Source organism: Mastacembelus armatus, chromosome 16 (genome assembly GCF_900324485.2).
Source record: "Mastacembelus armatus chromosome 16, fMasArm1.2, whole genome shotgun sequence".
In the NCBI taxonomy this organism is placed as follows: Eukaryota; Metazoa; Chordata; class Actinopteri; order Synbranchiformes; family Mastacembelidae; genus Mastacembelus; species Mastacembelus armatus.
This window is the reverse complement of record NC_046648.1, coordinates 14,990,889-15,018,023: the sequence shown is the minus strand read 5'-3', so window position 1 is coordinate 15,018,023 and position 27,135 is coordinate 14,990,889. Positions and strand designations below refer to the sequence as shown.

The following is a 27,135-nucleotide window of genomic DNA, read 5'->3' as shown; positions in this document are numbered from 1 at the left end:
AAGCAAGATTTCCCGGCAAGTTCATCATACCAACTCATCAGGTGTTTCCCTTAAGTGGCCAAGTAATTATTTCAGGTTTAAATGTTCCCCTTTTTGTCGACATTAAATACAACTAATAAAGAGCAATAAATTTGCTCATTCGTAGAGTCAACTCTTCATGGCAGCAGCTATGGAAAGTTTAAGCGGAGGAGGGAGAGTTTCTGGTCTCTCCGGTACAGATGGAGATGAAGTAGAGGAAGACTCACCTGCAGTAAGCTGATACGTGACACTCTAGCGCAGTAGTAGATAGTTAAAACAGGCAGATACCTAGAACTACATTTTCATTCGTTCATTAATTCCTAGGTTTTACTGAGTGTTTTGGTTCAGCATGGACAAGTAGGCCTCTGCTTCTATGACAGCAAGGATTCCTCTTTAAACTACATGGTAGATACACCTGACAACCCCGAACTTCACGTGCTGGCCAGAGGTAGACAATGCACCTGTCACTGACACTTCCTAGACAGGAACAAATAGCCTATGTGGTTAATAAGAAAGACTGCAAGCCAGTTACCATATGTGCCCTCTATCTTTCTTGTTTTTCTTAATTAGTCATCCAGGAAATTAGTCCTCATGTAGTCATTACCAGTGCAAAGCAGGAACACTGTATGACCCACTTCCTTCAACAACTTGGTGAGTTCTGGTAGACAAGTTACTTTAGCATGGAGCTAAAAATATCAGAGAAAGTTTTGTTTTCACATTTCTGTGTCAAAGGAAAAAATGCCATTAAGAAAGCTTAACACTGCAGTGATTGTGCGCTATAGCTACTATAAACTTTTTCATAAAGCTTGACCTGGAGGAACTCAGTAGTTTCTAAGATGTAAAACTAATGTCTAAATGGAAAATAGTACATTCTTTGAATTAACCACCAACCATTTTTCATAATGCTTTATTCTATATCCCAGGTTCAAACCCAGACTACAAACCAGAGGTGGTGACCTATCCTTATGTTGACTTTGGTATAAAAAAGGACAACCATATATTTTCACACATTTTTGTCCAACTTTTTTAAAGCTTCCATTATTTTCCACAATAAATCACTTAATTTTAAGTTAATTTTGAATGTTGCAGGTCTAGAAGTCAGTAAGCAGAGGCTACTCTCTGCCCATCTGCCTTTCCTCCCTGCTTCTATTTCAGAGAGAGACAAAATGTCTTACCTCTCATCATGTATCTCCTTTGAATCACCCCTGATGGTGAGCCAGCTGACAACATATCATCCTGTCAGTCCACCATTTTGCAAGAGCTGATCACAAACTGTCAGTCATTTCATTGTGCGTGTGTATTTGTTCTCTTTTTGTTGGTGTGTGTGCGTACATCCGTTTGGGTAGTTGAGGGCAGTGGGTGCTCTACTAAAATGTCTGGACAGGAGGAGAGTGGGAGTGGAGTTGGAAGACAGCAGTGTCGGAGTTCCTATCCTACAGTTCCACGCCTACACGCTGTAAGACACACAAAAATGTAGCTACACACACACAAATAGGACTGTGATTACACATTTTTAATAATGAGGACATTGAAATAGGTTTTTCAATGAAGTGTGATTTTTACTGTTCTGTATGTAGCTATACACCTTCAGTCTTTCAGTCAGACATTCTGCGATAGCATGTATTTATGGCATTATGTCTCCATTGTAAACGTATATTTACTGTACTACATTTTCCCTATTACCTCTTTTTGTCTACTTCTATGTTCTTTATTCATCAGCAATCTAAATCTCTCTTACAGAAGTTTTCGTGAGTGAAAAATGTTGTTTAGAATTCTATTCTAAAATGTGCATTGTCCATCATCATAACATAGGAAAGGTGTTGTCTATATTGACCAAGACACATACAGGTAAGAATGTACAATTTACAAAAGTTTTTCTATGGTTACATAAGTCTGATCTTTGTTAAATTTGTGTTTCTTAAAGATGACATGAATCCTCTAAATCTCCCATTAAGTTTCATTTCACAAGCAAAATCTATAGTGAGGTTGCTGATAATTAAATGAATTGAAACCACCTACCAGCATATTTAAATGTACTGGTTACTTGTAAAATAACAAAGTTGAGAATTTTATTTGTATTATATTTTCAGATTACTTAAGTTTCTTTGGTTTTTAATTAATTTCGTGGTTTTGTGGTTTACCCTTTTTGATGCACGTGTATTACATCAAATTGTAAGAAATTCCTTATTTAGATCAATTTAGTGTTAGATTGAGCAGAGAAACAGAAAAACAGGGGTGGATGGGTGAGAACATTCACCATGAATTTGTGTTTGGTGCAGTGTACTGCAGATATTCAAGTCAGAACTTCATCCATCTGTGTACAAGCTGCATTCAGGTGAAAAGGAAGGACTTAGTCTATATGGTATGTAACTCAGACTAACAAATGAACAAGCTCCTTCTAGCTGATGTGCTAATCTTTACACTAGCAATTTGTCCTTACTTATTACAGGTATACTAAACTGCTGCAGGTGCAAGTTTGGGTCCAAACTTCTACGGTGAGAAACACCTGGCGAGTCCAACCAACCAAACAAAAAAAACAAAAAAAAAACTAGATGCTAGTACTATCCACTATCCAAAGTATCCATTTAACCTAATTTCTTATTTTTATTACCATGTTGTACAACAGTTTTGCCCAGTGTATGTAGTCGGAAAATTAGGCTATCAGGCACACTGCAAAAGCAACTAAATTAAAAACATTTTGTCTTAAAGTTACACACTATCTGCAGTGCTGCTGCTTTTTTGCAATTCAGGCAGAAGACTTATGTCTGAATCAGGACTGTCTTGGTTTGCATACTAAAGTTTGTAGCTATGACAACAAGAGAAATGTGTCAGTTTTTCCAACAGGATGCATCATCTGTTTCGGGTACTGTAACCAACAATATTCTGGTAATTCTAGTTCAATGTAATATTTATTGTGGGAATGTATAGTCATGTAATTATGCCATTTTCTTTACACAGTCATTGTTTTTATATAAACACAATGTACTCTGATTAATGTCAGTAAGTGGAATATGTTTGATATTGTTCTATCGAAGTAGTATTCAGTCAGAACAGCAATGTGAAAACAGTAATGTCCTCTGTTGTTCCAGTCAGTGGTTTCTGCGTCCAACAAAGGATCTGGCTGTGCTACACAGGAGGCAGGAAGTAATACGTTTCTTCACTTCACCTCGTAATGCAGACATCCTGAGAACCCTGCAGTCCTCACTGCATAACATCACAAACATCCCAGTAATAACTCTAAACAATGGCCTCTTTTTTCTACATATCTGGGACCACTTTTCTTCCTACCTGCTGTGTTACCACTTGATCATTAAAACAATGAAAAGCCAGTGTGTGTGTGTGTCTGTGTTGGGTAGACTGTTCTACGCAGGATGGCCCTGTCTCACACCAAAGTGACAGACTGGAAGAATCTCTACAAGGTCAGAACTACAGTATCGTCATGCACAATATCTTTATATAACAGGCTGGAGTAAATGTGAACAGTAGTCCTGCTTGTGATTGTGTCAGATGGTGCACAGTGCAGTGTGTATCAGGGACACGGTGCGACACCTGCCTCAGTCAATTCAGCTCTTTCGTGACATCAGTGATGGGTTTTCTGATGACCTCCACTACATTGCCTCCCTCCTGAGCCGAGTTGTGAGTTTTTCTTTTCATGTAGCATTACACAAATCAAATCCAAAGACACATGCTAGGAGAGATACATATTCATATACACGCAATCTCTTTTGTCGCAGTGCTTAGAAGTTGTGCAGGTTTGTTTGAGCTAGTAAGTTTGAGTCCATCTCTGATTTGGGATATGTAGGTGGATTTTGAAATGAGCATAGCTGAGAACCGCTTCTCCATCAAGCCAAACGTCGACCCAGCAATAGATGAGAGTAAGTGTAATCAGCTCAATTTAGGCTGTGGGTCTGCTTCAACTGTCCATGGTGTCTGAATTGAACTCTTGTATCCTTCATCCTTCTCTCAGAGAAGAGGAGAATGATGGGTTTGTCCAGCTTCCTGACAGATGTTGCCAGAAGAGAGCTGGAACACCTGGATGCTCGTATCCCATCCTGTTGTGTCATCTATATCCCTCTGGTCTGAGCCTTTTGCGTAATTAAGATTTAGCTGATATCTTTCCAAAAGATATTTTTATTTACAACAGGCTGCTGACCATATACATATTATATTATCAGTAAGATTCATACTACCAGATGTGGTGAAAATAGTTTTCTCTGAAATGCTATGTATATCAATGGTTGTTTTAAATCTCCTTTGCAGATTGGATTCCTGCTCTCTGTCCCTCGTCTTCCCAGTATGGTGGAGAAAGAGGATTTTGAGATAGAGGGGCTTGATTTTATGGTGTGTTTATGAACTTATTTTTTTGTGTGTATGTTTTTCAAAATTACAAAATTACTCATGTGCTTGTATCATCTCCACTATCTATGTGTTCATACCGATGTGTGATTAGTTTCTGTCTGAGGACCGTCTACACTACCGCAGCCAGAGAACCAAAGAGTTAGACAACCTACTGGGAGACCTGCACTGCATCATTAGAGGTCTTATACTTATATACAGAAAACGCTAACCTTATTTCTTTGAAAAAATCATTGTGTAGAATGTATATGCAAGATGCTTTGCTAAAGGAATGCTTTCTGTTATTAAGACATGGAGACAGCTGTAATGACACAGTTGCAGAACACAGTCCTTGGGAGGAGTGCCTCCATCTATAAGGTTGGTCTACATGACTGTGCACTTACAGTTTCCAATGTGTAGAATATGAATCCAACTTAAATAAATCACTGTTAACATTAAAGAAATGCTTTTAATGTGTGTAGGTGGACTTTGTTATGATTAACTATGTGTTTCCATCAGTTGGGATGTGTTGTTCACTTTGATTATGCAACGGACCTTGATCCCATTACAAGCTCTTTTCAAGTGCTATGCTTTTTTTTTTCTCATGATGATGTGCTGCTAATGGATACTGCAAACTTTATCATTATTTTTGAGAGCAAACGTGTTATGGTTGTGGTTAGAATTCTCTACTATTAAGCAGATTGCACTGAGGTTTATCAAAATACAGACTTATAGGGTTCCAAGCTTATTAAAAATTGATAGAAGTGATTGATCACCCAAAATCTATTTTTAGAATGAAATACTTTACTTTACTTTAATTACGTTTTTAACAGAATAAATTAAACATCAAAGAATTATAACAAGTTTGTATTTTCACCAAAGTATGGTTAAATAGATTACTTCCATCTCAATCCTTATGTATAACAATATCAAGATTGCAAGGAGGCTGCCTGTCGTTCGGTAAGAAGAATGGCTCAGAACAGTTGGTGTTTTTAATGTTTGTCGTCTTTAGGTTCTGGATCTCACTGCTGAGCTGGACTGTTTGATGGCTATGAGCAGTGTCTCCCAGGAGTATGGCTACACCTCACCCAGGTTAGCCAGCCACAGGAGGATAACAATCATAGAGGGCAGGTAGGAATTCCTACATAACATAAAATCAATTATTGCAGTACAAACTTGTACATTTCTGTATTTAATCTTATTCTAGACACCCATTGTTGGAGCTGTGCTCTCCAGTGTTTGTGGCCAATTCTTTCCAGAGCTCAGAGTCACATGGCAGAGTGAAGATCATCACTGGGCCCAACTCATCTGGCAAGAGCATTTACCTCAAACAGGTAAGACCCTCAAAAAATGGCTGATTATTGTTGGTTTTTGAGGTTTTTCTGCAAACAGTTGTCTTTTGGTATATTTAGTAATCATTTTTATCCAAGTAAGCAGTTATTGTAAAATAATAGATAGCTTTAAAATAACAAAATAACTGCAAACTACTACAAATATGAGACCATACATTTTCAAAAACAGCTTCATAATTGAAATTTCTTTAGTAGCTAGTGCTTCATCTACAGTAGTTGCTCTAAAGAAGCTTATTACCTCAGCATGCTGCTAGATGATGACAGCTGTCAGAAAACTATAGATTACTGTAATAAAGAATAGCAATTTCATAGTAATAATGTCTTCGTTTCACAGCGCTTGTACCATGTTTTGGTTTTGCCAGGTGGGTCTGATTGTGTTCATGGCCCTGATTGGCTCAGATGTGCCAGCAAAGGAGGCAGAGATTGGTCTGGTAGATGGGATCTTCACCCGCATTCAAAGCAGAGAGTCTGTGTCTGTGGGCCTCAGTACCTTCATGATAGACCTCAACCAAGTACCTAAAACACACACCACACACGCACTTTTATGCACACAAGATTCTCTGTGTGTATGGTGTGTGTCTGTGTGTGTGGGTGTGGAAAAAAGACATGAACTTCCAGCACTACTGTCCTCCAGCTCCACTCCCACTCTCCACCTGTCAAGAGTTTTTCTTATAAAGCAACTACTGCCTACAACCACAGCACACACACACATGCACAGAATAAAACACAAGTGTAGTATACTGTAAATGCATTTGTCTATTTTCTCCAGATGGCCCAGGCTCTCAACAGCAGTTCTGACAACTCATTAGTTCTCATCGATGAATTTGGGAAAGGAACTAACACAGTAAGTAGAAATTGTTCATGCACGTTGTGAATTAAATACATATGTATACACATAACAAGGACTCATAAGGTCATTAATGTGAAGCACCTGAAACCAGTCTCGGCCAATATTATCCGATTTGGAGTTGCAGCACGAACAGACCTTCACTTCAGTGCAATATGTGCCACCAATAAGCAAGAAAATTGCAGTGATGTAATGAAAATAGACTATTTATTACAACTCATTGTCAGGCTATTAAGATTTTATTAAGAGCTTAATCTGAAATAAGACTGAAGACTTTGGTCCATTGCTCCAGAAACACAGCCAACTGTATAATTTTACCCTTCAGGTGGATGGATTGTCCTTGCTGGCTGCATCAATCTCTCATTGGCTGCAAAAAGCACCAGTGGATGTTCCTCACATCCTGTTGGCTACCAACTTCCACAGTTTGCTGCAGCTAGGCTTGCTACCCTCATCAGTCCTGCTGTCTCTTCTGGTACTTCAACTGAGCTTGCATAGTGACAGAACTAAGACTAAAGCATTTGTGTGATTGTTCAGTGAGGATTTGTGAGGGTAAACTAAAGTACTGCAGAATAATGTTGACAGCAGAAACTTCCAAATGACCAAGTAGGTAGTGAGGCACTTCTAATTTGTTTTACAATGTTAAAACTTTATTTTACAGCTATATGATTTTTGTGTTTGGGTAACACCTGTGTGTGTGTGTGTGTCAGACTCTAGAAACAGCAGTGGATGGGGATGAGTTGGTGTTTCTGTACCAACTGAAGGAAGGGATCTGTCAGTCCAGCTATGCTGCCAACATTGCTTTACTAGCAGGCCTGCCAGCTGGCCTTGTACAGAGAGGATTGGAGGTAAACACACAAACACAGTGATACACAAAAGCATACTCACATGGACTAACAGTTTGTGGCTGCGTGTTTGTTCAGGTGTCTGAACTGTACAGGACAGGGAGGCCCATCAGACGCGTTGATAACGCATCATCAGAGGAGCAGACAATCAGGTTTGTTGAACTTTAACTGCACAGAAAGACAATAAAAACCGAGAAAGAGCAGCGTGTGTGAACAGATAGATGTGCACATGGGTGTCACTGACAGGTGCAGGTCTGTGGTGGAGAAGTTTTTGAGCCTGGACCTGGAGGACAAAGATTTGGATCTGCAGCACTTCATGAAAGAGGAGCTCCTGCCCTCTGCTGGAGAGGTGCTGAGCCACAGGTGAACTGCTGTGCTGCTTCTGCACATGTTTAAAAAGCTCCGTGGTCAGTTTGTCAGGCAGTTGTGGGAGGGTGCAGACATTAAGTGATGTTCTACCAGGACTTGATGGTTTTGTTCACATACATCAGTACAGCATTGTTATAGTAAAATGTAATATCCTTGATGTGTCACAAAGGTTTATGTTGTAGCAAAACAAAATAACAGCTTATGTAGCTTACTCATATGTTGTTACATTTAAATACTGTGCACACAGTTACAAATATTAAATGTAACAGAACACATTGAATACAAACAAATAAATGTTCTACATACATGTTTCACATATTTGTCTATGTAGTGTCTGCTAATTCACTATCAAACATACCAAAACTCTGTAAATCTGATGATTTTTCCTGACTATGTAGTTGAAGTCCTTTCAGCATCACTTCATACAGTCCACTGTTGACAAAAATAAGTAAATCAGCACTTAAATCAGCTCAGGCCTGATTGAGGTGCCAGGTAGTTAGGAAAGCCACAGTGAGGTAGATAAAGGTGTAGATTGGATGTCTGTGCGCCATGTTGCAGAAAGGTGTGTCGCAGCAGTGTTTGGTCATGGAAAAGATGGTTTTGTTAGAGAAGAGCTCCACTGTAGTCTCCACATTGCACTCTTCTACCTTCACACAACCTAAAGTCTTAACATCCAGAACATCAGCTGAGGAGACAAAATGAGTGGGATAAATATATTTCTTTGAGTAAATAAAATAAATTACATTTTACATCATGCTTTTAGGTTACTCTGAAAATCTTTACACCCTTTCGTATGCATAGATATTAATTAATAAACATACACCAACTATCTTATCCTACACACCTGCCTTCCCTCGACCCATGTAGCACCGCTCTCCAACGCTGCAGTTAGTTTGTGTGGTGTAGCAGGCATCCCAAAAGCCCAGGTCACATCGGAAACACACCAGCAACTCTTCTTCAAATCCCACCGACTCCATGAGCAGCTCTGACTGCTCCTCTTCCTCACCTAAGCCCAGAGGACACCACAGAAACAATGCAGCTTAATACAAAATTATCAAAAAAAAAAACAACAAAATATCTCAATTATTTTTGAAAACTTTCTAACATGAAGGTGATCGTCATTATTTAAAGAGTTCCCTTTGAGGTAGAAACCTAATTAAGAAGGGGAAAGTCAGGATAAAAATCCACCAGGTGAAACAAAAGTAAAATAAAACAATCATGACTAGACTAGACTAATAGAATATGCAATCAGAATCATTGTACGTAAAGTATCAGGTTAATGAATAAAATGTTTTGGACTTTGGATTGAGGTATTTACATATGTAATAGCTTGTTGGACACATTTTGTATTTGGGGGGGTGCCTGTGTGTGAAGTGCTGTGGTGCTGCTCGAGGTTGTCAAGCCAAACTGATGAGCCACATTCTGCCGAGCACTCACTCAAGCATCTCAAAAATATTTTGTTTATTCCACAGCAGTCTGGAATGTGTTTCTCTGAGTGGATGTTATTCAGAAAGTGCTCCAAGTCTCAGAGCAGCATCATGTTTTCATTAACCAGAGAGATACTGGAATTAATAGGAAATTCTGGCAGCAGAACACAGTGAAGAAGTATGGTTGTTGCTAAATAGTGCCCCACATTAGCTCTTCAGAAGCAAAGAGGCTACTTCCTAAAAGAGGGATGTGTTGGCAGTGTGAACAAAAAGAACAGAAAGTGTTCTTTTTATCAAATGTGACTGAAAATCCCTTTGAAGTCCTCATTTTAGGCTAATAGTCAGTAGACTGTTCCACATTCACATGACTATAAAGAAGCCTGTTTAGAGACAGCAATATATTAGTTTCCAGTTGATTTTGGAGATCACTCTTTCCCTCCTGGTGTTTAGGTTTGGAGTTTGTTGTCAGAGTGCACCTATTTGCCAAATGGCTGGCTTCAGTGCTGCTACAGGCTGGTGTTGGGAAAGGGCTAATCTCTTTATCAGGGACATAAGATGAGATTTAGTGAGACTCACGATCCTTATCCCTTCTCGTTGTGTTAGCTGGTGCTAGCTCAGTGATTGAGCAGATAGAAGGAGCGAGGTGAGGTTCATTGTGAGGAGAGGACTGTTTTTAACCCACAGTATTCATTATTTTAACCCTGTGTTATAAATCTACACTCATCTGCCAGTTTATTACATACACATTGTCTAGTGCAGTCTAATACAACAACCCTGCAATAAAGCCTTCTTTAACAAAGCTTGTAATGCTCTTTAAGGTGTTGATTCATCTTTATGGTAATTTTGGGTGACCCACAGTAGTATATGGTGACATTATATTGTATGCCTCTTATATTTTTTTTAATCAATGGGAGTAGGCAAAAAGTACTATAAAGTTGAATCAACACCTTCCAAGAACAGTTAAAAAAAACGTATTTTAGAGCTGTAATGGTAAGTCGATTAATTAGTTGAGCGACAGACTTCATTCTGCATTCTTCTGTTTCTTAAGAAAAAATGCTAAACATCTGATGTTTCCAACATCTCAAATGTGAAGACTTGCTGCTTTCTCTTGTTTTACATTATAGTAAATTAAATATCTTTGCAGTTTCAGCTCTGGTTTTCAGACAAAACCGGACATCTGAAGAGTTGTGAAACAAACAGTTTTCTGTATTTTCTGAGCGATTAACTGATTTATCGAGAAAATCATCATCAGATTATGACATTTTTTTCAGGGCTACTGCATTAGACTACATTAGTTTTATTTAGGTGTACCTAATAAACTCAGTTGTTTGTTTATGCAAATACAGCACAGAGAACTGAGACTGCCAGTACAAATCAATAAGATAATAAAAATATGCACATGCTTAATTTATTCATTAATGAATGATATTGCTCATGAATAACTACCAATCAAAAATGACCAAAAAGTTTATATGTATTAGCTGGTGGACACTGAGGGCAATAGTTCTAGTAGCAGTAGAGTTTTAGGACAGAACATGGGGTCTGCTAGGTCTAGAGCTACTATAAACCCAGGCCCTACTTCATCTTACCTTGAGCAGATACAAGCATCATAATAGCAAAAACACAGATTGTTAGCCCTCTCATTTTCAGCACTACACACCTTCCATTAACTGCACCATGAGGTCTGCTGAGGAGAGCAGAAACAGAGTTCAAATTGGATTAATCAGGAATGCACCTGCTCAGCACACACCAGTCGCATCTGCTGGGAGGCTGCAAATGCTCAAACATGCAAAGTTTTAGAGACAAGCTACAAATTACAAAGCTCACCTGGAATGGAAGCTTATTTGAGAGAAGAGATGTAGAGTTTGGCAACCAGGAAGGATGTTATATCTTCTTAAATGTCTGAAAATGTAATTTGGTTTATTAGCTGTTTTAACTGAAGATACAGCGTGAATCTTACACATAAAACTGATCTGGTAGCTCATCCCTCTATTTATAAAAACACAATAGGATGTCAAATGTAGACGAGTTAAAACTTCTCCTTGGTGGCAGAAAACATTTCTCTATCCATCTGGTCATGATAATGTCTTAACTGAATCCATCATTCTTGCTGTAACAGGTGACGTTTGCTAGTGGAAAGAAAACACATTTTCAAACTTGTATTTTCAGGTTGGTTGATCCTCAATCGCTCACATCTTTTTATTCCAAAAAGTGTTGATCATAGCTTCCGTCTCTCTTAAAGAACAGACATATTTCCTTGTGTCCAGAGTCAGCGCAGGGTTAAGAAGCTTACAATCGCCCATCTGCCTGCTCAGATATGTATCATTGCACACACTCACACACAGAGCTCTCTAAGCAAAGAGGATATGATTCAGTCATATTCTCAATGCAGCATTTAACTTGCTGAATTATGTAACACTACCATTTACGCTCATCATACACATGAGGAACCTCTAGGATTTCTTGAATTCTCTATTGCTGTAGTGATATTTGCATCTGTGCGCAGATACTGAAATTCCCTCTGGTCAGTTTACTGTCACGTCAAAATGTAAATCACATCATCAGACAACAGAGTCCCAGGAGTTACTAATAGACTGTCAACGAAAAAGATCTGCATTACATTTAACAGTAATCCATAAAACAAAAAGCAGATTAACTGGTAATGAAAGTAATCATTAGTTGCATGTCTATAGTCAAGCATCTTTCCTAGTGCATGTGAACACATCAGAGCATCTGTCACTGAGAAGGACTGGTGTATGTGTGAGAGCGAGGAGAGAGCTGCTTTTCTGAGCACTAAGTGCGAAGGAGGCTGCTTGCAGCTCATTGCAGGAGTATGTCAAGATTCAGGCTGAAATATACATCTTAAAACAGCAGCCTGTACCTTCACAAGAGAGAGTGAGAGAGGCGGGTGCTTTTTTTAATGAGTGAATTGTGTGACTGGAAATTAGTTTACACTACAGTCTTAGCCGTCATCTGGATGGCAGGATCCCAGCATGGGCCCATACAACAAGGAAATACTCTGCAGTCCTGAAGCATCTATAAAAACCTGTACACGGATCCCCTGTGTTATCAATTAACAACCCCCCCCACACACACACACCCTTTCCAGTTAATTCTCCCACTGTTCAAACATGCTCTTTTTGGCTAAATTGTACCAGATAACATTTTACTCTACATTGTTTTGCCCTATTATCTCTAGTTTGCAGAAGCCAAAGATTGAGAAGGAGGATGGAGAATTTGAATAAAGCGTGGGAATTAGATGATGAAGACTGGAGAAGAAAGGTCGGGATGGTGGGAGAGTGAGGATTCAGTTACTCACAGGGCTGCATTTCTCGGTTTCATCAGGAATAACTCATAACAGCCTCACCAGATCTTGTTTTTGTTTTTTTATTTGTTTTAGTCATTGCTCTTTTCTTTTAATCCACTCTCGCCTCACCACACTGGAAAAACAGGAAACTGAGCAGCTGATTATGAATTAAAAAAAGAAAATAGTTGAACTACAGTAAAAAGTCCAACTTGAGTCCACGCTTGCATGTGCACAGAGACCAGCTGGTATTTATAGTGTGGCTGTAGGTGTCGTGTGAGAGGAGTATGGCCTCTTGTACTTGCTTATACCAAGACACAATTTCCTCAGATAAAGACTAGATTGTAGTATGTGTGAGATTAGATAAAGACTTGGTCTCATTTGAGACCTTATCTGGCTCATCCCCTCCACCGATCCTCTCCAGCCAGTAAATGCAGATTTCCGCAGAGATGTGTGTGTATGTGTGTGTGTGTGTGTGTGAGAGAGAGCAAGAGAGGGAAAGCCAAGAGTGAGTGTGTCCATCTCCCAGTATGGCACCCAAATAACTTTTCTGCACGTCCAAATATGGTCAAACAAGCAGTGGCTTTAGGGATTTTAGGCATGGGTGAGTTCAAAGACAAGATGGCGAGCTGACATCAAACAGCAAAGCTCCAATCTTTTAAACATGGGTGAGTCAGAGAACAGTGTTGGACAAAAAAAAAAAAAAAACAAAAAAAAAAAACACCCTTCACAGACAGTGACTCAGAGCCTCTGTGCCACTGAGGCACAGTATTTCATCCGTTTATTGAGGAATGCATAGTGTGGTCTTTACTGCATGTGAAACTTTAAAACGTATCTCATCATGCATATTTTATGAGACAGTGTAAAGTTGAGCCAGAAAGGGTTGGTTCAGTGCTGAGGTGGCAGAGGAGAACCTGTCTGTATGTTGAAGTGGATCTCACTAGAGTTGCAGGAGTCTGAGTAGATGGAGTGAGAGATGGACAGGCAGGGGGATGGAGGGTGAGGAGTTGGCTCCTGGTGGTGCAGAACTCGGGCCAGCAGGGTTGACCTTGCGTCCTTCTCCTCTTTTCTGTCCACCTTCTCTTCATCATCACCACCTGCATCCGGAGGAGGTGGTGATGATGGTTTGCTGCCGACATTGTGTCTGTTAGCGTGAGGCAGGGAAAGGGGAGGCCCCCAGTTCTGGTTTGAGACGGGGAGTCTCTGGTCTGAAGCAGCCCAGGATCCGTGCCCTTTGTCTTTCCACTCCCACTGCTCCTGACAGCTGAAGCTGGGCTGCTCCTGCAGATCCTCCCAGCCGCTTCCTCCCTTCAAATCCTCAAGGTCATCAGGCGGATCTTGTCTGAGTACTTCACGGTCCCGGTTCTCATACAGCAGCGTAGCAGCGCAGATAAAGATGAACAAGCCCACTCCCATGACCACGGGCCCAGCAAGCTTCATCCTCTCAATGTGGGTGCTGACGCGGCCTCCCACGGGCTTGGGTGCTGCCGACACATAACCCGCCACAGCTACGCTCATCCCCACCAGAACCACCGCTACACCCAGCAGGAGCCACACACCTGGAGCGGAGCGGAGGTGCAGTTTGGTCTGGAGGGCTCTGCCTTTCTTCAGGTGTCTGTGGCATGCTGGGAGGCACACGGCTGAGGACTGGGTGGAATGGGACGAGGTGTGGCTGCAGACTGGACTGGCTGCTGTCATCCTCTGGCCTCAGGCTGAAAGGAGAGAAGACAATACAGAAAAAAAACTAAGAACCAGAAATATGAGCATCGAGGAAGAAAGTGCTGCATACTGCATCAGTGGGAGAGTGCTGGGGGTGCTGGAGAGAAGACAGTTTACTCTGCATTGCACACAACAGGAAATAGCTGCTTTTATAAGACATGTGGTGAGTTAATGAAATGCCAACCCCTCTGCAGCTCCACCAGTGTCACACTCACTCTCTTCTCAACCCCACAGCTCAACTGTTACTGAACCACTGCTTCATCCTCATGGGGAGACAAACACAGTGACCCCTTCCAAGAGCTTGTGATTTCACTTCACGATCTCAGCAGCAGTCATTAACATGGAGTTACATTCCTACGGTTGCTGCTCCAACTCAACTCGTGGTTTCATTTCCTCCGAAGAAAGTGAACATGATCAACAGGACGGAAACCTGATGATAAATGCCCCTTAAGTCTGGCTTTCTAAGTGCCTTCACGCATGCATCTTTAATTTTCATTCACCGCTCGATTCACTGCAGTTAACTGTTGTTTTACCCCTGGCAGTATACAACAGAGCCGCCACTTGCCTTGTTTTGGACGTAAATCCGAAGCAGAAACAAGATCCTCAGCATTATCAAAATAATTTTTTTTTAAAAAAACGGAGTTGCGTTATTCCTCCCACTCCTCCGTTAATCTTCTCCGCCACTTTGCATCGCGGTTAAGTCCACATTTTCACCAGATTTCCTCACATAAGGACTTTTTCCACCCAGTGTGAACCGGCTGCTGCTGAGCCCGAAATGAAGCTTTCGCAGTAAAAACAGTCCTAGTAAAAGTGGTGCAAAGCTGCTCTACCTCAGCTGCCTCTCCTCAGCGCCTGTGCGCCTGGAAAGCCTGTGTTGTGATTTGTGTGTGTTTGTAGAGGAGGGGTCGTGGGAATCTGCGGTTGGTCCAGGCCAGTTCCACAGTTATTCTTAGTGATCAACATCAAGTCTTTGTAAAACGAGAGACGTTGCTGTCTTTAAACAGAAACCCCAAAAATGTCGAGCAAATACACCAAAAGAAAAAATCATAGCCTGACTTAAAGGACCATTTTAGTGTTTTTTTTTTAGTTTATATCTACTGATCCATCCTATACATTTTAGATTTTTGATTATTTTCAATGCATCCAATTTTACAATGCTGCTGTCTTATTAGCAGATGCTTATTTAAAGCGATCTATTAGCATAAATTATATAGTAGCCTATTCATAAATATGTTGTCATTAATTTGTAAATAAACTTTTGTATTTTCCTAATTACATCTACATAGGGAGCAGGTCTCCTTTCACCTTGCACCTCCATCTTTCTACAGTAGCCCAGAATGGACAAACCAGATGTTAAATTGTGTTTTGGTTTAAAGGTGACTGCCAACCTACTCTCCCTAGCGCCTTTAAACAAGGGGTGAGGTGTGAGGGTGCTCAGGTTACATTCTCCAATCTCACCATTAGATGCCTCTAAATCTTTCACATTTTACACATTTCTCCTTTAAAGGGGGCTCCCTGCTAGCTCATAAATATGTAAAAAGTTGTATAAAGTCTTTTATGGTTCCACAGGGAGATGATAAAGTACCAGAAATGTTGTCACATTATGACAGCTTGTAGTTTGGTTGTATTAGGAAAGCTGGATATTACCATGGTTCTTTGCTACCAGTTTCCCCAGTGGACATTATCAGTATTGCAATAGAAAACATGTGAGCCCAAAAATCTTATCCCCATAAATCACAATTTAAAAACAGGTATCTGAAAAAGTCTTGACAGATGCACACACGAATCTTGAGCATTTCATTTTTATTAACATGAGTAAGCCCAATCTTTGAGTTTAGTATCTAGTTCCTATAACACACCAGGCACTGAAGACTACATGTTTGAATGCGTAAGAATTTATGGGCAAGGAGCTAGAGGTGATCTTACCGGATCTCTGCAGCTGCACCACATCCCTGCTTGATTACCGAAGCTGTTCTTGAAGACCAGGGCTAAATTGGTAAATATGTGGTAGTTTTGTTTTTTAATGTATACTTTATTATTGTTTCCTGGTTCCCATCAGGACAACCTTTGGTGGTCATGGCTCAGTTTCTGCTGGTGTCATGTGAGCCAGATCTGGGTTGAAAGATAAAAGCCATAAGCAGCTGGGTGGAAGTTTCAGTCTGCTACTTATGGGCCAGGTGTAGTCAGTAGTTGTGTTGCATGTAGGTTAGATGTGGGTCAAAAAGCATACTCGCTTGTGGTTGAGTTTTGCATATCTACATTTGGGTCGGGTTGAATCATGACCTCATTGCAGCATAATGTCTAAAAATGCCAATTTACAATCAATTTACAGTAAATTTGGGCCACAACACTTTTAAAGTTTAAAGTTTAATTTTAAAGTTTATAGCTTCTTTATTCTAATTAAAATATGACTACAGAGCTAAATACCTTGGTGTTCTGATATTACAACTATCAGTTTATATTGATCCAATGTTACCTCACATTTTAATTATATTTTGACATAAAAATCAATTACTCTTTTCAAGGTTTAAGATATTTAAAAAAGAAATCAATAGTTGTAGTGGTTTAAGTCCACATGCTATAGGTGTTTCGTAAAATGAATCACTAAGAAAGTTATTTTACTGTTGTGTCTGGTTGAGGGGGAACTAGTTTTATTTATCTTTTGGTAGTTTAGTCCAGTGGTTCTATCTAATATTTGCATGTTTAGGCCAAACATTTGATAATTTTACGTAGTTCTTTGGATCTCAAACAAGTGTTTAGTGGGAAAATCACTGAGTTCATCACATTCATTTGATTCCAATCTGAGAAGTAACTAGTGACTGCAGTTTGCAAGCAAATGTAGTAAAAGACGTAATATTCCCCTCAGATTTGAGAAAGTTGCATAAAATGTAAATACTCAAGTTCAAGAACTCTGTAACAGAAGTAGAAAAAGATGTAATTATATTTGATGCTCATCTGTAACCAAATATAGACAAGTTGTCCAACAACCAAGAAGGAAGCTTCACTTGAAGATACCAGACATGGGACTATTGTCAAACATATTCAGTACTTGAGTGAATTAGTTTTCCACCGCTCTCAGATTATCTGTGTGTGGTGAAGTGACTGAGGTCAGCCGAGGACAGCAGGCAGTGTGCATCTCATTTATTTTCACCCATTCACATATTCCATCAAACAGCCACAGCTACCTCGGAACCACAACAGCGTACCGTTACACCTTAAATTAGAATACATAAATAAAAGCTGTTTGCATATAAACAGTTGCTGATGTACACATTCCAATTTGCTGAAGTACACGCTGATGTATGAAGACGCTGACAAAGTTTTTTCTCAAACTCTAAGTGTGAATTGAGGCTTGTTTCAGTTCACTGCCACCATGCCCTCCCTACAGACAGATGTCAAGCCTTTGCATAACCAAGCAGAAGTGAATTGTGATAGTGAACAAGAGAAGTCCTTTTGTAGTTGTGTATACTATTTACAGTGTAAATAACAAGAAGATATTTGAGCAAAAGGTGATAGATATCAACAAAACAACTAAAAGTTGTTTTTTAACATTCATATTCATGTGATAGAGAAGAAGAGAGCTAGTTTGTTGCCTTGTTCCACCTCAAAAGACTGCACATTTCCTTGATTTAACAATTAGCCCTAAGCCCTGCATGTCACAAAACAATCCTTTGACCAGAAAAGCAACACACACACACCACAGGCTGGTGGGAAGTTACGTCCTCAAACATACTCAGTCACATCTGCAAACACACACAAAGTTACAACCATCCCCCATTCAATCTAAGCTGCAGCCAACTCCTAATTAACCCAAGTCTCTTGCCTTTGGGCCTGTGGAGTACCCCACGTTCTCCATCTAGAGGGGAAAGGCTGAACTACATAGTGCTTCTGCTCCATTTGGGTTTCGCATTTAAAACCTTTCACCACTTCAAGATTGTATTTTGCGGCTTTAAAAAAAACATCTGTTGCCTCATAAAAAACAACAATGCACAACCACATTTGTCCCATCAGCTCTGAGCTCGAGCACCATTTCTTAACAGTTTAAATAAAACAGGAAACAACAGAATTCAGACACTAGCTCAAATGAATAAACTGTACAATGTTTTAGAAACCTTCAAAGTGCCTGTATTTTTTTGTTATGATTCAGTAAACAAAAACAATGTAACTGATCCTCATGGTATCGTGTAAAACCTTCCCTCAGGTTGACCAGTCCTGTCCAACATAAGGGAGGAGAGGGTGTTTTTAGAGATGATGGCTTCCACATGTTTCTCAACATATGAAACTTGTTCAGGCTGATTTTGTCAAATGTCTTTAGCTGAGTATTGATGGCGCCGGAGCTGAGGGACCTGTTGACAGAGTGATTCCTCAGTGAGTGGCATCTTATTCTTCGTCAGCGTTCTTCAACATGAGGATGGAGTTGTAGATCTTCAGGGCAGGTCCTAACTTGATCGACAGGATCTTTACAATGTCTGCTTGGGTGAGGAGCAGGAAGGCTTCGCCATCTATTTGCTAAGAGAAACAAAATGTTATATACAGAGATTCTGTTGATTCATACTTACAATGAGGTCATCAGAAACAAGTGGTGAACACAACATTGAAATATCAACTTTTAGGTTGACAAGGTGAAATTGTTAGCAAATAATTGCTTACTATACAACCAGAAGCTATAGACCAACATTATCATTCATGTGGAGGCATTTTTGTGGCTATCTCATGAATGGAAGCCCAATAGCCTCTCTTGTAGCTATTTTTGTTTTCTTGCAACTCCTAAGGGAAATATTTGGCTCTTTAGCTGCTAAATGCTCTACTATGTTCATCTAGAAACTAACGTTTACTGCCCCCTTTAAAAAAAAAAAAAAAACAGAAATTCTGAGCACAAAACCCTGCAAATGCAAAACCTAACGATGCATAAAGTTGTGCATGTTTTAATTTGAAACTTCTGTGCACTACATTTAGCAAAAGAAAAATTGTTTAAAACTAAAAACAAAAATAAGTTCCTTTAAGTTCTGCTGTTTAAAAAAAGCTTATTTTCCTTCTCATACCGACATGCGCTCATGCTTACTAATTCAAACAAGACTATTGTATCAGGTCAAAAAAAATATATTTAGTATGACTAAATGATTAATCAATTAACTTTACAGTGACTAATGAGAAAAAAAAATACTTGAGGTGAGTCAATCACCTGGTTGACATCCAGAAACAGAAACAGTACTTACCTCCGTTTTAAATGTAGCAGCATGTTCTTTACATCCAGGGAGTCCTTTTACAAAACTGGCCACCTGATGAACAGACATACAGCTAAATACAGGAGGTTTAAAATCCATTAATGTTTATCTATTAATCAAAGAATTCAGTGCCTTTCCTGAATGTCAGTTGTTCACCTGACAGGCAGAAAGAGCCCAAGAGCTCTCCTTGAGGATTCATTCACACTAGTAGTTTCCCTGAACAAACAGATGCCTTCATGTGGTGTAAGTGAATGAGAAGTATGTCTGTTTTTCCATGTGGTGACAAAGTGCGAGTGTGTAAGCATGTCTGACCTCCTCTGCGCTCCAAGTAGCCACTCTCTTGGCAGTCAGCCCCAGGACCTCAGGCAGCAGCTGGCAGTGTTTGTCCCAGCAGAGAGCCACCCGGTGTGGGGGGGAGGCAGAGATGCCGGGAGAGAACACAGACTCGTGGAGGGCTTGCTGCAGAGAGATGGCGTCTGGAGAGGCTGAGTAGAGGAAAGAAGAGGGGAGATGTGTTCATTGGCGTGTTAGGTAGTGTTGGTCATGCTTTACTGCATCTAATTTCACACACACCTTTACTGTCGCCAATCTCCTCTTTAACATAGTGCATTTTCAGGTATTTAGGAACGGGGGCAGTCCTGTAGGAAACAACAGTAACAAATTACTCTCTAATACAAGACTACATCCTCTGCACTGAGCTTTAGCAGCACAGTTCAGGCTGGTACCGTTTAGGCCTTGTTCCATTGTGGCTCTGCTCAATGCCTCCACCCGGTGGCTCCGGCTGGTTGTTGCGCCCTAAATGCTCTGCTTCCACTGTGGCTGGTCTCCTAGCAACACAGACAACCTCCACTCAGGTACAGACCACTGGATAGAGTTGCATGGAAAACGCTGACAAGACTCCTGGGATGGGTAGTAGCTTTCAAAGTGTGTTTGTACAGTTTCTGTGTAGTGACAGCTTTGTACTTGTTCAGCAGCAAACCTGTTCTGAGAGTCCTCCTCTCCTTCAGGCTGCTCTGGTGTTACAGATGTCTGTGTTGTACTGTTTGTGTGAGGATCAGGGCGGCGCCCACGAGGATGAGGTCCGCTGAGGGTGAGAGGTCGTTCTCCACTAAGGCGGTCTGGCAGCAAGCCCTCCTTGTTCAGGTTCATCTCAGAGTAGGGACAGCTTACCTGCCTGCACAAGCAAAAACACACAACCTTTACCCTAAAATGAATTTCATAACCATGAATGAGACAATTAAAAAGGTTACAACAAATAGGACGGAAAAGCAGCTAAAAAATGACAAAGTCTCAAAACTCTCACACAAACAACACATTTACACTAGAACAGCCCACACAAGTGCTAATGACATTTAAGAACACAGACTCTCTCTTCTATTACATTTCTTTACACAGTTACCAAAATGACATAAAACTAATTATCTGAAAATCATTTTCATGAAAGTCCTGTTAGAGCAATACTGACAAGCTACAGCAAAAATGAAACAAAAACTGAAATACAGAAAATTAGGACATTTAGACACCCCTTCCAACACACAAGCACTTGTGTTTTAAAAGGAAAACTGTAACATAAAAACAGTGGGCAAAGCTAAAGCAGCAATATTTACCGTGACAAAATCTAAATTTTGAACATGAAAATTATCCACAGAAACACATTGGGGGATGTAAAATCTATATGCAATGTGAAATAAAAAAGGAGAAGTAATATGAAACGAGTAAGAACAATGGATGATGGAGAAAAGGAACAAAAACTGAGCATGTGCTGCTAACGTGTAGTGGGTCCCATAGCGAGGGCCTCTGATGTGGCCAACACCGTTGCATCCAGCAGTAGGACATCCTTGTCCTGGGGCAGTCAGTAAATCACTGGAGCCTGTAATATACACACACACACACACACACACACACACACACACACACACACACACACACACAGAAGAGACTGCTAATAAAACAACACAACTGCAAGACCATTTTCATTTCAAATTCATTACGGATTCCTCCCACCACATCCAAAAGTTCAATGAAGTTAAATGAAGGCAGAGACGAAGTCTGCTGACTCATCTATTGAAATTACGATTTGGATCTGTCTCCTAAGAAACCTTGACTAACCTTTGAATACCAGACAGGGAAGACAGAGACAGGCAAAATGTGTCTCACCATTAGGGGATTGTAGTAGGTGTCCAGTTTTCTGACACCACCCTACAGGATGCAGATCAGGGCAGTCTGTCTCCATCCAGTAATCATATTCTGCACTCCAGCCATCAAAGTGGATCTTGATCAGCAAAAGGAAAAACATCAAATCAGACAGTGCATAAAGTTAAGTCAACGAAGATGAGGATGATAAGGAGACATGTACCTTTAGCCGGTGGTCTTCTGTGTCCACTATAGTTGTAACGCGGATGAGCATGGGGTTCCTCTTGTCAACAGCTTCCACTTTCATCCCAACCTGGAAGCCATGTGGAGGTCGCTGCAAACACAGGGTATAATAAAAATCACATTACTGTGTGTAAACCACTCCAGCATATGCAGTATTATCAGTTTTTGTGTACATGTATATTTGTGTGTTTAAAATGTACCGGTTTGAAAGCCCGAGCTGGTGCAGCCTGTGTGCCAGTTTCTTCCAGGTATTTCTCCCATGAGAAACTCTTAGGATGCTTATATTCTAACGACAAGAAATAAAAGACTCATTATGTCCAAGAGTCACTTAAGACAGTCTGCACATTTAAACAGGCAACTATATTTTTCTAACTAATGATAATCTGTCAAAAGTGGCAGCATGCATTTCATCAATAATTTACTTATAAAATGAACTTCAATGTAATTACTCCAAAAGTTTTGTGCCATTCTTTTATAGACAAAAAAAATATGTAAAAGATTTCCTACAGAAAAATGCATCTATAGTACATGTAAAAAGCTGTATTATTTTGATCAGCAGAATCTAAATTTTAATTTGCATTAATCTGATAATGTTAGATCCTATGTTAGTTGTGCCCTACAGTATATTAAAGTAGGTTATACTGACCCACATATGTCTTGGTCTGTGTCTTACCAGCTGGAGTGGTCAGAGTTAGCTCAGCCTCCTCACAGTACCCAACAGGATGGATGTATGGACTGCTGGCATCACACCTTAATACAAAACAAATAAATACTGAGCATGCATTAAAGCAATTTAGGGTTCACCAACAAATATTTCATTTACATTTTTTTAAAACTTTTTGCAATGCATTCAAGCTGCATCAATTCCTTAGTTAAAGTATGTGTCTTATTTTTCCAGACTTTTTCGTTCTCGGGATCATGCCCACTCCTGACTCAAACCAGAACACTTAAATACCCAGAAGTACTCTCACCAGTAATCGTAAGTGTCATCCCAGTTGTCAAAATGAATGAGCAGGCGGTTGTCAACAACAGCAGCAATAGTTGCTACACAGATTAATGATGGGTTCTTCCTGTCAACTGCCTCCAGCTTCATCCCTGCTCTAAATCCAGACGGAGTCACAGACTAAAATAATAATTTAAAAAAAAAAAAAGATAAACCAAGCATTTAGCACACACAAACCCTGAATTTAAAAATTATCAGATGCCTTTGGAGCAGACAGATTGCACTGATTGAATACTTACTGTATTGAGGCTCTTGAAAAGATGTTTTGGGGCCAGTTGACCTCTGCAGTTCTTTACATACATGCTCCAGTTGAACTCTCCCTCCTTACAACCTACAAGGCAAACAATATTTACTTCCAGGTTTCTTCTCAGATTTTAGGGTTATTTTGTAGAATAACAAATAAGCAGTTTTTGAACTTGTTATCATTTGTGTGACTACCTTTAGGCAACAATAACTTGTGTCCATTTTTCTCACACCAGCCAGCTGGTTTCAGATCCCATGAGTCAGCGTTAGCCCAGAAGTCATAGCACTCTGGGTATCCATCGAAGTGGAGTCTTACCCTATAGCCTTGGATCTTAAAGGTAAAGGGGACAGCGGCCATATATTCAGGGACAAATAAAGAGTGAAACTGTTAATAATGGTAAAGAAATATATGGTCTTTTGCTCAACCAAAAGCATAAAAAAAACATACTTGTACCTCTGCAACTGTGAGAACACAAAACAGAGATGGGTGAGAGGGGTCCAATCCTTCCAGTTTCATCCCCACTTTAAAACCATTCCTGCTTTGAGGGAACGACTGGTGCTGCAAGCCAAGCATACATCACAGCAATTTTCAGTTCCAGAGATGCCAAATAAACTATACCATCTGGTTATGCAAAATAATATTAATGTGGAAGATGTATTATACCTCTTTGAATAGTTTAACAGGAGCAGCAATTGCCTTCTCCTCTTCCAGGTAAGCAGGCCAGCTCCAAGCCCGCTTCTTAGTAGGTGGGGCAGTAGCTGGGGCTAAGCCAATAAAAACATTATTATTATTAACGTGTAACTCCTCACCCAATTTTTCATATTCATGTAAAAAGGCACATTATATTGATACACAGAATCTAACCAATTTATATCAACTCCCATTCATTCCTGTCTTGGGTTACACTTAGACAACAGAATATTCCTTTCTCTTTTGCCCTCCCCTAACAATGGCAGTAGTCTCACATACCTAGTTTGACCATTTTTGCACCTCTCCTGCCTTTCGTGGTCTTGGCCTTTTCCTACACGAGGTGAAGTTTCAAGAAACATGTTACAAATTGGGACTATAAACATTTTTATTTCCCTGTTCTTGTGTGATTTCTAAAATTAAAGAAGGGAAAAACTGAAAGATAACAAGAGTAAAATTTGCAAAAGTAATTACAGTTAGTATGTAGAGTGTACCAGTAGTTCTAGATACTGCTGTATAATGTTAGAGGATGCTTCTCACCTCTGGTTCCTCTTGGTTGTCTTCTTCTTCATCACCAGATTCCATGAAGATCTTCCTCCTCCTGCGAACACGTTTACCAAGCCTCTCACCCTCCACTACCTGACTTTCCCTTGCATCACCTGGAGAAGATCTGTGGGAAGGCTAGGTGTGGTTCAAGATGAAACAACATACCAAAATCATCTGAAGTACAGCAAAGAGGTGTTTATGATTTTACCTGCCACTGGAAGGCTGTGCACAAATCAAGCTACAGAATTTGCCCTGAATTAGGCTATTCCGGGAAACACTACCACCACAGGCCCGGCACCTCGACAGCTCCACATTTGGACCCGTGTCGGCACTGGAGCCGACTTCAATGCTTGGACCAACCTCTACACTGGGGCCTTCCTCTAAAGATAGGAGCACAGGACCAGAAACTAAGGGACAGAGAACAAAACACATGGACAGCATAAAAAGTAGGAACACCGCAATTTTTTTAGAATAACAATGCTGTAAAAGTTAAACATGTGCTGCCATACCTTTACCTTGAGACGATCCTGGCTGACTCACATTGGCTGGAGCTGCAGCTGTGCTAGACTGTGATTGGCCCTCTGGTGGAGGGGTGGGAGTGTGAGACTGAGCTGGGTCCAAGGTCTCATGGTTAGGCTCTGCCTCCTGGCCTTTGACCTCTTGGTCTGAGACCAGCTCCAGGGAGCCAAACTCTGTCATACGGAACTGAAAGAGAAAAAAAAAAAAAAAAGACATGCTTATCTGGACCTCTTCCAGATAAGATTGTACACCACACAGATTCTGATTCACCCAATCTCCTGATAAATGAAGTTAATACAGGAAAACAATTCACTCACATATTTATTAAATATCTGGCACTCTCCCTCTCTTTTGTCCTGAAGGCTAATGTTTTAATAAATTCACCTAAAAATATATTATCTTACAGCGTTAACAGACATCATGTTAACCCCTGCTACAAAATATTACGGGAAACCCTGCTCAAACATTTCAGTGTGTGATAATAACCATGTACACAATGATGGCTGACATTAAGCCCTATAACATGAACACAGTCTACTGTCAATCAATCAATCTCAATCATACCCTTAGGTCACTGCCTGGCAGAGTGGCGATACCATCCTTCCAGTCCAGGGCACCTATCATATCAAAGTCCCCTCCCTGGGAGGGGCCATCACTGGGTGGAGTGTCAGTCATTCCCACTCCTTTGATATCCCCAACCTGCAAGACACAAAGGTCACATTAAAGACACTGTCCTCTGCTGACATCTGACACACAAACTATAAAAACGTAGCAGAAAGCTTGAATAAACCACTGTGATACTGGCATTGTTCTCCGACTATTGTGCCAACCATGTGTCATTACTACAGTGAAGCAGTCCCCCTATGTGGTTTTTTACTTAGAAACTGCTCCATGTCACAAATGCAGTTTTCTACCTGCATTTGCAAACAAAATTACCCCGCATCACCGCTGGATGGCGACTGTGTGCTGGGCTTGCAGGATACACCATGCACTTCGATTTCAGACACAACAGTCAATAATAATATTGTTTTGCTGGTCAACTAATCGGGAAATACGTACACAAACGGCCCAATGTGGGTAAACCTTCATCAACATCATTGACAAACACGAGGAAAGACGTGTCAACTTTAAGTTAACCGGACAAGTTTATCTTTTCCTTGTTTTAACAGTATCTCTTAAAACCGGCTGTTTACCTGGTTATGAACAAGTGAAAGGCTTATATGTTTGTCAATTTTAAGAGGAACACTGTTTTCTGCACCAACTGTCCAAACTTAAAAACGTTTTAATACGACCAATATCACGATATAACGTTTTAGTCTTGACGCATGTTCAAGACTGAATAAAGGTGATATTTTCTGTTTGCACGACGGCCATAACCACGTCAAAAGTAAACAACAGACCCAGCAAATGGATCCTGATTAAGTTTGACTTTGCTCTTCATAGCTCAGTTTTATTCCAGCCATAAATAAAGTGTATGTAAGAGCGCCCATGATTAGCATTCGTCTTATACAAAATGGCGGAGCATAGGAAGAGGCCACCAACACGTTTAAACTATGTAAATTACTCAAGTTACCAAATTAAACAAATCATGCAGCGGCGCTACGCGTCAAACAAAAGCAAATGCTTGTTGTGTAATTTCCTGACTTAGTGTTTTTCTTCACTCTGGGTATTTTCTTCACTTTCCCCTTGTCACGGAATGTCAGCCCAGGTTGCTAGCTAGCGCTGACATGATGCTAAAAGCCAGCTAGCTCCGCTCCGTTCAAATGAACGGGGAGTGCTAGGCGGCTAGTCGTAGCATTGTGCCTGGATGCAGCCAGCTAAGGACGATCTGTAATAAATAAGTTTCCCGGTTAATAACAATAGGAAAACGCATTTTACACAACGCTAACATTTCGCACGATATCGCACACACTCGCAATAACACGGCGCTGCTGTTTTGAGCTTCAACGTTGTTGCTTGATTAATTTCTTCAATAGAAACTTGAAAAAACGATTTATTCTCGCCGTTTTAAATCAGAGTGGAAATAATGGGAACTAACGCTAATTGGCGAAACAAAGATCTGGTTTTCAAAATTTGCCACTGTTAACGCAGACAAATGAATATTAAGGCTCGTATTGTTTGGAAATTGTGGAACTCACCTCGTTTCTGTTTTAACTCTTATTTAGAGCTGGATTCACGGATGCGCATGCGTGTGAGATGCGCTGCCTGACAACTTTGGATCTCGGAAAAGTTCTGTTTACTATCGGTGGTCAATACCAGGACTGTGTGCTCTTACAACACGCCCAGAAGTCAGTCTGGTACCGATATAACGAGTATTACCGC

General features: G+C 40.4%; 3 protein-coding genes across 8 annotated transcripts; 1 reads left to right on the top strand and 2 right to left on the bottom strand.

The window, feature by feature from the left end:
• The first annotated feature begins 144 nt into the window (after positions 1-144).
• On the top strand, positions 145-7,761 carry msh5 (mutS homolog 5). Its single transcript, XM_026317251.1, has 25 exons — positions 145-250; positions 343-466; positions 589-669; positions 942-995; positions 1,108-1,229; positions 1,365-1,474; positions 1,831-1,866; positions 2,298-2,380; positions 2,468-2,513; positions 3,108-3,246; positions 3,375-3,437; positions 3,526-3,654; positions 3,821-3,893; positions 3,986-4,095; positions 4,279-4,359; positions 4,469-4,556; positions 4,664-4,731; positions 5,366-5,484; positions 5,561-5,687; positions 6,068-6,217; positions 6,475-6,549; positions 6,878-7,024; positions 7,260-7,397; positions 7,473-7,546; positions 7,641-7,761. Exons 1-25 carry the CDS (start codon positions 158-160, stop codon positions 7,759-7,761), a joined length of 2,451 nt encoding a protein of 816 aa, XP_026173036.1. The 5' UTR covers positions 145-157.
• A 5,474-nt stretch (positions 7,762-13,235) lies between these two features.
• Positions 13,236-15,076, bottom strand: LOC113136448 (transmembrane protein 200B-like). The gene is made up of 2 exons (XM_026317291.1): positions 14,779-15,076; positions 13,236-14,206 (listed from the first exon to the last, which is right to left on the bottom strand). Exon 2 carries the CDS (start codon positions 14,190-14,192, stop codon positions 13,383-13,385), a length of 810 nt encoding a protein of 269 aa, XP_026173076.1. The 5' UTR covers positions 14,193-14,206; positions 14,779-15,076; the 3' UTR covers positions 13,236-13,382.
• A 2,263-nt stretch (positions 15,077-17,339) lies between these two features.
• Positions 17,340-27,103, bottom strand: l3mbtl1b (L3MBTL histone methyl-lysine binding protein 1b). 6 transcript variants are annotated; one of them, XM_026317280.2, is made up of 22 exons: positions 26,952-27,103; positions 25,378-25,512; positions 24,804-24,999; positions 24,503-24,701; positions 24,289-24,418; positions 24,031-24,082; positions 23,725-23,825; positions 23,515-23,619; positions 23,256-23,391; positions 23,057-23,148; positions 22,786-22,937; positions 22,461-22,564; positions 22,015-22,100; positions 21,795-21,905; positions 21,596-21,710; positions 21,209-21,308; positions 20,418-20,612; positions 20,164-20,265; positions 20,012-20,076; positions 19,751-19,923; positions 19,430-19,492; positions 17,340-18,722 (listed from the first exon to the last, which is right to left on the bottom strand). In XM_026317280.2, exons 2-22 carry the CDS (start codon positions 25,486-25,488, stop codon positions 18,594-18,596), a joined length of 2,517 nt encoding a protein of 838 aa, XP_026173065.1. In that variant the 5' UTR covers positions 25,489-25,512; positions 26,952-27,103; the 3' UTR covers positions 17,340-18,593. The 6 variants fall into 6 exon arrangements, with proteins under 6 accessions (XP_026173065.1, XP_026173067.1, XP_026173068.1 ...); XM_026317282.2 differs by having other exon boundaries at positions 22,488-22,564; XM_026317283.2 differs by having other exon boundaries at positions 24,503-24,674.
• Positions 27,104-27,135: the final 32 nt, after the last annotated feature.

Bases quoted from the DNA above. Each gene is read 5' to 3' on its own strand.
- msh5 (XM_026317251.1), top strand. From the start codon at position 158: ATGGCAGCAGCTATGGAAAGTTTAAGCGGAGGAGGGAGAGTTTCTGGT. The intron at 670-941 runs GTGAGTTCTGGT...TCTATATCCCAG, and splicing joins CCACTTCCTTCAACAACTTG to GTTCAAACCCAGACTACAAA. The intron at 7,025-7,259 runs GTACTTCAACTG...TGTGTGTGTCAG, and splicing joins CAGTCCTGCTGTCTCTTCTG to ACTCTAGAAACAGCAGTGGA.
- LOC113136448 (XM_026317291.1), bottom strand. From the start codon at position 14,192: ATGACAGCAGCCAGTCCAGTCTGCAGCCACACCTCGTCCCATTCCACC.
- l3mbtl1b (XM_026317280.2), bottom strand. From the start codon at position 25,488: ATGACTGACACTCCACCCAGTGATGGCCCCTCCCAGGGAGGGGACTTT. The intron at 24,083-24,288 runs GTGAGAAGCATC...CACCTCGTGTAG, and splicing joins ACAACCAAGAGGAACCAGAG to GAAAAGGCCAAGACCACGAA. The intron at 21,906-22,014 runs GTACATTTTAAA...CTGTGTTTGCAG, and splicing joins CAGCTCGGGCTTTCAAACCG to CGACCTCCACATGGCTTCCA.